The sequence below is a fragment of the Herpailurus yagouaroundi genome, unplaced genomic scaffold, assembly GCF_014898765.1.
Source record: "Herpailurus yagouaroundi ecotype Mexico unplaced genomic scaffold, PumYag 246, whole genome shotgun sequence".
Lineage (NCBI taxonomy): Eukaryota > Metazoa > Chordata > Mammalia > Carnivora > Felidae > Herpailurus > Herpailurus yagouaroundi.
In genome coordinates, this window is record NW_024412463.1 from 2546072 (window position 1) to 2555629 (window position 9558).

At 47.6% G+C, this 9558-nt stretch overlaps 1 protein-coding gene across 1 annotated transcript in view; it reads right to left on the reverse strand.

Annotated features, from left to right (window-relative positions):
* ATP9A (ATPase phospholipid transporting 9A (putative)) overlaps positions 1-9558 on the reverse strand; it is a 110518-nt gene that overhangs the window by 35948 nt on the left and 65012 nt on the right. Inside the window, exon 14 of the mRNA XM_040459743.1 lies at positions 3777-4101. Within this exon, the coding sequence (XP_040315677.1) occupies positions 3777-4101 (325 nt within the window). The remainder of the gene's footprint in view (positions 1-3776; positions 4102-9558) is intronic.

Consider the following 9558-nt stretch of genomic DNA (forward strand, 5'->3'; position numbering starts at 1 on the left):
GATCTCACAGTTTGTGAGTTCGAGCCCCCCGTCAGGCTCTGTGCTGACACCTCAGAGTCTGGAGCCTGCTTCCGATTCTGTGTCTCCCTCTCTCTCTCTCTGCCTCTCCCCGGCTCACGCTGTCTCAAAAATAAATAAAAACATTGGGGCGCCTGGGTGGCTCAGTCGGTTAAGCGGCCGACTTCAGCTCAGGTCATGATCTCGCGGTCTGTGAGTTCGAGCCCCGCGTCGGGCTCTGTGCTGACAGCTCGTAGCCTGGAGCCCGTTTCAGATTCTGTGCCTCCCTCTCTCTGACCCTCCCCCGTTCATGCTCTGTCTCTCTCTGTCTCAAAAATAAATAAACGTTAAAAAAAAATTTTTTTTTAATAAAAATAAATAAATAAATAAAAACATTTTAAAAAAAGGTATTGGGGTACATACACATAACTATAAAAAGCTGTCTTTAAGACTATTCAAAAATTTGGGAAGGAGGGATGATGAAATATCAAGTTTAAAACAGAGGGTATGAAACTCTATGCTAAAATTCCCTTTTCAGTTAAAAACATATGAAAAGATATTGGGGGTGCCCGGCTGGCTCAGCCAGTGAAGCGTGCGACTCTTGATCTCAGGGTGGTGAGTTCGAGCCCCATAGTGGATGCAGAGATCCCTCAGAAATAAAATATTAAAAAAGAAAAAAAGATACTGGAAGAGCACACATCAAAAACTTCTTAGTGGCCTGTAGAAAATAACTTAGTAAAATGACTAAGAGTTCGGGTTCTGACAAGACCTCCCCTGGGTGAAAACCCTGGCCCTGTCACTCAGGGGGCTGCCGCAATACGATGAATCAGCAAGGGGAAGGGAAACTTTGCCGCGTTAGCATCTCTGAGAGCAGGACAGGCCAACAGCACACGCCTCCTTACAACGCGCACTGAGGACAGCGGCAACGACACAGACACAGAGCCTGCCCCGTAACTAAGGGTCAGACCCAAACTAAGGAACGTTCTACAAGATAATCGCCTGTATTGCTCACAAGCGTCAAGGCCATGGAAGTCCAGGAAAGCCGAGGAGCTGTTCCAGATTTAAGGAGACGAGAGGTGTGGCAGCAGAATGCAGTGTGTGTTCCTGGGTTGGATTCTGATGGTGGGGGTTGGGGGAGAAGGGGGATTCTTTTTTTTTTTTTTCTTTTTTTTTTTTCGTGAAGTAAGTAGAAGCTAAGTCCTGGGACAACTGATGACATTTCAATAACCCCTGCAGGACAGAGAATTGTACTGTAGCAATGTTAATTTGATTCTGATGAATGTCCTTGTTTTTTAGGAAAAAAAAAATTAAACACTTAAAAGCAAAAAAAGATTGGGGGCGCCTGGGTGGCTGAGTTGGTTAAGCGTCTAACTTCGGCTCAGGTCATGATCTCAGGGTTCGTGGGTTCAAGCCCCACACTGGGCTCTACACTGCAGCGCAGAACCTGCTTGGGAGTCTCTCTCTCTCTGTCTCTCTCTCTCTCTCTCTCTCTTTCTGCCCCTCCTCCCCTGCTCTCTCTCTCAAAAATAAATAAACTTAAAAAAAAAGGCAAATAAGGATCATGTCGGCAGCTGACTCTTCGAAGGTGAGAGAGACTGATAAAGCACAGGTAGAAAAAGGCTAACATTGGAGGAATCTGAGTGAAGTTTTGGTAAAAGGGGAATTCTAAGTACTAGTTCTACAACTTTTTTTGTAAGTCTGAAATTATTTCCAGAATAAAAAGTTTAAAAAAAAAAATCCATGTGACTTTAGGCTAAATGTGTAACCTCTCTGTCCTGGATGTTTCTCTTCTGAAAATCGAGATAATAAAAGTACCTCTTAGTTGCTAGAAAGATTAACTAAGATAATACACAGAAAGCACTTCAAATGTGATCTGACGGGTATCAGATGCTCAAGGAAAGTTGCCTATTGTCATCTTTTAAGAACGAGACTGCAAGTGACCCAGTTTCTTCTTATAGTTGTCTGAAGTGTCCAAATTTTCTATCCTGAAATGTAATGGCTTTCATAATCAGAATACAAGTTTTCTGGAAGGGAAGGAGGGAGAAGGAAAAAAGACCAGAATGTTCCCTATGCCTGAATCATACTCACGTCAGGAAGGCAAAGAATATATTATTTTCATACTGGCCAAGTTCTCTGCTACATGTATGCAGAGTGCTCCCATCATATGAGACCCCAGGAGGAAAAGCAATTAGGGGCTTGTTACAAAAAATAAAGATCAGCCATGCTACGAGACTCTCTGCTCTTGAACATGGAATCAGATGAGTCCTTGTGGTCCTAGCAAAATAATGTGCTTACGTATAAACAACGACGTGGCTGACGAAACTTCATCAGAACGCTTTAGTGTTTCAAAGGACGCCATCGTGAAAGTACAAAGACAGCCTTCGTAATAGGAGAAATTGCTTGCAAATCATATATCCCATAAGAGACTCTGGTCTAGAATATACAAAAAAAAACCTCTTTCAACTCAACAACAAAAAGACACATAAGTAAAAGGGGGCAAAGGACACTGGAGAGAAGATACACAAATAGCCTAGAAGCACAGGAAAAGCTGCTCAGCCTTAGTGGCCATCAAGGAAATGCAAATGAAAACCCCGAGGGAGATTTCACTTCACGCTCCCTAGGATGGCCAGAATCAAAAGGCCCGACAAGGACACATGATGGCAAAGAAGGAGGGAAATTGGAACCCTTACACGTGGTAGGTGGGGATGCAAAATAATGTAGCCCCTTTAGAGAGCAGTGTGGCAGTTTCGAAAAGGTCAAACATGTAGTTTTGACCATACAGCCCGGCAGTCCTACTCCTAAAGATACGCCAAGAGAAATGAAGATTCTCCAAAGATACACCAAACACTTGTGAAACAAAGGTCCGCGGCGGCAAAAGAATAAAAGAAAAAAAGAAGCAATCCGAAAGTCCATCCACTGACAAACGGATACACAAAATGTAGCACTATCCACACGATGGACCATTATTCGTGCACAGAGAGGCATGAAGGGCTGAGACGTACCATTGCATGGATGCGTCTTGAAAACAAACGCTAAGTGAGAGAAGCCAAACACACGTGTCACATACTGTAAATTTCCATTTGTGTGAAATGTCCAGACTCAGCAAATCCGGAGAGAGCGAGCTTGGCGGGGGCGGGGGCGGGGGGGTTGGGGGGGGGACAGGAGTCAGGAGAAGATACGGGATGGAGTGCCTCCTTTAAGGGTGATAAAAACGTTCTCCCCCTGATTGTGTAATGGAGGCCTCAGGCCGCGAGGATACTAAATGCTAAATGGGTAATTGTATGGCATGTGGATTGTATCTTAATAAGGCTGATGTTTTTAAAAAAGGGAAGATGTGGATTAAAGGGGACCCTTACGTGCTGGCCATCTGAATCACAAACAACACCTCTTTGCTATTTGTGCACTTGGGATGGATCTTTTTCTTCTTCTTCTTCTTTTTTTTAATGAAGTACTCTGAGTATCCTCATTGATTTTTAAAAAAAAATTTTTAATGTCTATTCAGTTTTGAGATAGATAGAGATGGGGGGGGGGGCGGAGAGAGAGGGAGACACAGAATCTGAAGCAGGCTCCAGGCTCTGAGCTGTCAGCACAGAGCCCGACGCGGGGCTCGAACTCACGGAGCATGATATCATGACCTGAGCCGAAGTCGGACGCTCAACCGACCGAGCCCCCCAGGCGCCCCACGTTTGGGACATATCTTAAGTCCGAAGAATGTTTCCTCTAGGGGGAAGGAAGTTCTGCACGCGTGTGAAAGTGTGTTTCCCTGGCAGGGCCGCGTCACCCTGGCTCACGTCTGCTCACGGGTGGCTCCCCGGGGAACCCCACGCCTGGCGTGTGGAACAGAGGCGCACGGCGTCTCTCGGCGCCTCGCCACGCCTGCCGGCGGCTTACCTCGTCCGGGCTGGAGGCCTGGTACACGCGGCAGGAGTCTTCATAGCGCTTCTCAGCCTCGGCCTGGTCGGTCGCGCCGTTGGACTCGTACACGGGAGTCACGTTGTGACAGAGGGCGATGGCCTTCACGGCCTCGTGCACACGGCTACTCATGGTCCGCCGCACCTTGGTGGTGAGCGTGGGGCCCTTCTGAGCAGGCGGGTCCTGGGATTGCTACAGGAAAGACAAAAGAACAAGGAGGATGACTGGAGACACAGAAGGGTCTAGAATGTGTGGAAGGGCAACCATGTGGAGACACTGCTTTTCTTCGCATGGCTTCGATGCACAGCGCTCAGACGACATCTGCAGTGACACTGCGCTCAACGGCAAGTAATTTTCAGGAGCCCAATCATTTACAGCAAAACGGAGGAAAAAATTACAATTCAGGGGATGAGGGTCATTCTACCCGTGAACAAGTGAATCCGTCTTCCTTTCGGTGGCGTCAGGGCCTCTGACAGAGCGAAGCCCCCCACTGCGCTGCAGGCGAGGCCGGTGAGGTCAGGTCTTCTCAAGCTGGGCGCTACCGACACGTGGGGAGGATGATTCTCTATTGCAGGGGCTGTCCTGTGCTCCGTATTCTACAGACCTCAGATGCCCTCCCATGGTCCATGGAGCCTACCTGGTCAGCCCCTGCCCACCTCTGTAACCTCCCTTCTTGCCACGTTCCTCGTCCTCCTCTCTGCTCCAGCCACACTGGCCTTCCTGTTCTCTGAACAGTGCCACGCTCTTTCCTGCCTCAGGGCCTTTGCACCTGCCTTGCCCTCTGCCGGGCACATCATTTCCCAGATCTCAGCAGGGCTGGCTCACTCCATCTCATCACTGAAGGTCGCGATTAAAATGTTGCATCCTCAGAGAGGCCCTCCGCAAGAGCCCCAGCTTATCTTCCTGCCAGAAGTCATGCTTCCACGCTGCAATGCGGGATGTCGTGTTCCGTCTAAAACCGACTTGTTGACCTGACGACTCTCCCGTTAAGCCGTGAGAACGGAACTTGTCCACGTGTGTGTTGTCTGTCACCGCAATCCTAGGGCCCACGGCAGCGCCTGGCACGCACCGGTATTTGAGGAGCAAATGAACAACTTTGTGTTGCTAAGGCGACAGTGGCACATCTTGCCCGGACAGGATTTTTTTTTTTTTCTATTTCCAGGAAGAAATAAATATCAAATTGGCCGACAGCAGTTCTGGGTTTTACATCACAGTTTGGGACGAAAAGAACCCCTGCAACATAGTCTTGCTCCACGGCTGAGCCCCGGAAGTCAGAGAAGTTTCGGGAGCGACTGGAGCCCACGGTCCATTAGAAACGTATTTCATCCAGCAGAAGAGAAGGGACCCGATCCTTTCGAATGAATCCCGTCTTCTACCCGTGAACATGTGGTTGCCCAAAATAGAGAACAGATGAGAAGAAACGACTTTCATTTAATTTTTTAATACTATTTTTAGCAGTGGCATTAGACTCCTCAGGTAATTAGACAATTACTAAATTATTCTGGTCATACAGGCACACACAGTGCTCCGGCTTCCTGCTCTGTTAACCTTTGGTGCCAAGAGGACACGAGTTTCACTTCCAGGCCAAAGGGCACTGCATGGTTACGATAATTAGGGTAATGAATCAGAACTCCAGTTTAAATGAATCATTATTTGCCAAGTGCTTTTAATTATAAAGAATTTACCTCTAAAATTATAACAAGGACTGAAGATTTACAGAAAGGTCCTCTCCACTGGAAAGACCAAATCCAGAACGTTCTCTCTGAGCTCTGTAACTTATGTTCTAGCCACAGACGCGCGTCTTCATTTTGCCCACATTCCTCAGCACCTGGACCAAATTATTATCTAACATCAGGGGCAACAGCAAGACCTCTGACCGAGCCACCGCTTTGGCCGGCAAGGTTTGCGGATAGCGGGTTTGAAGGAAAGGACGAGCAAAGGGCATCCTTCGCAAACCTCTGGATTTTACAAGCAATCTGATGTCACGTCTGCAGAAGTCACACGCTTCCAGCAGTATTTCAAATGTGGGCTGGCACAGAGCTTTGGGGTTTTGTATCCCAGGGGAAACCAGTCTAGAGCGAGGCAGAGAGAGAAACACGGCCGCTCAGGTCTTTGCAAAGACCTCACTTCCAGACCAGGGCACCATCTGACAACAAGTCAGAAGGCGAGGCTGACTGGCCCCAACCAACATCACAGGGATTGGTGTAATGTCCCCACGTTCATTTGTCTCTCTCCCCAATCAACAGTTACCCCCCTTTCCAACCAAGATGTCTCAGGGAGGAGGAATTAGAATTGCCGATTCTGAAACTGGCTTTTAATTCTCAAAGAAAAGGCTCATCCACTCACCGAATGGCAATCCACGTAGATCATTAAGGTGCCGGGAATTCCCAGGGGCTCCGCCAGCTTCCCCATTCGTATTAGGGCCCGGTCTTCAAACACCCTCACGTTGCCCATATGGAAGAGTTTCACGTCGTACAGTGTTTATCTCCAGCCTCCTCCCCACAGGCCCTTTAACCCACACACATTTCTCCTTACTTAAAAAATACCAGGGGAAAATAAAAACAGATGTGGTATCCACAGAGGCTGGTTACAGCTCTTTTCGCCCTGGGGAGAAACCACCGGTCCTCTCGTGGAAGGGGCACAGCACAGCTCCACATGAGGTCAGAAGCTAGAGGAGGAGTCAAGACCCCCACGTCCAAGGGCCCCTGGCCCTGGCCCTCGGGTGGGAACCTCGCACCACATAATGCTTCGAGGTCATTCGACATATCCCAGCCAACACATGAGACGCAGAGGTGAAAATGAACCATAGACCTCCATTTCTCGTTATCGATCCATGGCAGGGACGCGCCCCAGCGAGAACTCCAGTCTCTGTACCAGAGGAGAGATTAATGCAAAAACTCAATGCTGAGTCACCACAAGCATCCCTTTTCTTTCTGAAATACAATGAAAACGTCACCACTTACGAGCATGCGTAATACTCACGGATACTAGGAATGGGCCGCCACTGGTAAAAATACACTCACATCAAAGAGGAAGGACTCCTGTTTCGACAGCCCTGCTTCGCTCCCCAAATAAAGCTGAAAGCTGAGAGCTCATTAACCTCAAAGGGCCACCCCCACAGAGACAGGCTCACACCCACTACTTCCAGATGAGTCCACGGAGGCACAGGATGATTAAGCAGCCTCCAGCATGACACAGGCAGTGCTTTTCAACTTGTTGAAACTGAACCCCACAGAACACCGGGGTTCTCAACATGGGCACTTTCGCCCCTCCCCCCGCCACAGGGCAGTGTCCGGAGATACTCTTTGGTTGTCACAGCTGGGGGAGGGGGTGCTACAGACACCTGGATGGTAGAGGCCAAGGGCGCTGCTGACCATTCCGCGACGCACAGCTCACACAACGAAGAACGATCCGGCCCGATACGTCATTGTGCCAGGGCTGAGAACCGGGGTACAAAGCCAGGGCCTGGACTAGGGTGCGGGAGGGGAGACTTCACCGTGCTAATCCAGAGCTGGATCCCATCGATTCCAAACTGCAGAACTGTGTTCATCACGGACTTCTGCCTGAATTTTTTAAATATCGCATCACCATAGGATTTATCTTGACGGCTGTGTTTGGGGTTGTTGCGGGTTTTTTCTGGCATCTCATTAAGTTTTGCTCCTTGGGGGCATACCTCAGTCTCCTTACCCTAGTCCTGGCCCTGTTAGAAAACCATTAAAATTATCATAATCACTGACACGAGTGAAAAAAAGTTAAGTTGGCTTGTGCGTGTGTGTGTGTGTGTGTGTGTGCGTGTGAAGAAAAGTAAGTTTGATAGTGATATTCTAACAGTGGTTCTTAACTGGAAATGCTTCTCAGAATAACCAATAAAGATTTTAAGAAATATGTACGTTTGGGCCTTCTATACCTAAAGAATGCAGTAAGGCCCAAGCATAGATATAGATACAGAGGGAGATTTTCTAAACCTTACACACAATTCTGATGCTCCACTCTAGTTAAAAAGAATTAGGAAAGTATGACGGCTTCGTGTTGAGAAGGAAAAAGAAACATACACAGAAACAAAACATACCTCCCTCCAGACACGCAAAAGCAGAGGAACAGTTTGGCAGTGTAAATCTATGTTTTTTCTTCATGCCTATCTACATTCTTTATTTCTTCTGCAGCAACGAAATGTATCCTAGGGGCGTCTGGGTGGCTCAGTTGGTTAAGCATCACTCTTCGGCTCAGGTCATGATCTTGCAGTTCATGAGTTCGAGCTCCGTGTCAGGCTCTGTGCTGATGCCTCAGAGCCTGGAGCCTGCTTCTGATTCTGTCTGTCTGTCCATCTGTCTGTCTCTCTCTCTCTCTCTGCCCCTCCCCCACTGACACTCTGTTTCTGTCTCTCAAAAATAAACTTTAAAAAAAAGATAAAGGGGCGCCTGGGTGGCTCAGTCGGTTGGGCGGCCGACTTCAGCTCAGGTCACGATCTCACGGTCCGTGAGTTCGAGCCCCGCGTCGGGCTCTGGGCTGATGGCTCAGAGCCTGGAGCCTGTTTCCGATTCTGTGTCTCCCCCTCTCTCTGCCCCTTCCCCGTTCATGCTGTGTCTCTCTCTGTCTCAAAAATAAATAAAATGTAAAAAAAAAAATTTTTTAAAATAAAATTTTAAAAAAGATAAAAATAAAAATAAATTTTGCTTTAATTTTGAAGATGAAAATAAAGAGTGAATTTTCTTCGTTTTCCACGGGTCATCTTGCAAACTGTTTTAGAGCCCACGGATTTAGACATTGATGTTCTGAAAAATAAGGGGAAACTTCAGATTCATAGTAGCTGTTTTCAAACACTGCTGTTGTTTGGAAGGCTCACTTGTTACAAGTTTTATGTTTAGAGATTCTGTCCCAAGTGATCTGACCCAGTTGCTCCAAATACTGGGCTTCGTGAAACACTGGCACAAAAATCCCATTATCCAACTCTAAATTTAAGTGAGTGACTGTAATGGGCTCAGGAGAATCTTTTCGGGTGGTGGGTATATTCTAAAATTGGGTTGTAGTGATCTAATTTAGTTATAGTTCCACAACTCTGCAAACTTACTAACAAAGTTACTGAAAGGGACACAACATAGCTGAATTTTATGGCTCTTTTAAAAACCCGGGAAAGCCTCCATAACCCCATCACAAAAGTATTTATGTGCTCACTGCAGGATTTTTAGATGTCATGAGAAAAGAAAGGACACACCTTGCTGAGGTGGGCGGGTACTGTTATTCTGAGCTCACTCCAGTCTCCAGACAACCTAACCCTATAACACCCAGGCATTTTAAATCCAAGGCCAGGACAGGCAAATCAATTCACGAGCTTCCGCTAAGGAAGGGGTGTGGGGTAGAGCTCATGGTTAAGACGTGTCGTTTTCTGCCTTTTAACACTTTACTATGAGTGCTATCTGTGCTAAGGTGAAAACGGACCATAAAAGCTGAGCTACGCAAATATCCCCGAGAAGGGATGGTTTCTGTAAATACCACAAGCTCTTAAAAGCACCACCGAAATGCGCCAGGCTGTGTCTCCTGCTGGGGGACACGCACCATGACCGTGAAGCTGTGCAGTGTAATCATCAGCCGGCCAGCGGTGCTGAGAAGGGGGCTGGAGAGGCAGGGGTGTCCGGCCAGGCGCTGGTAAGC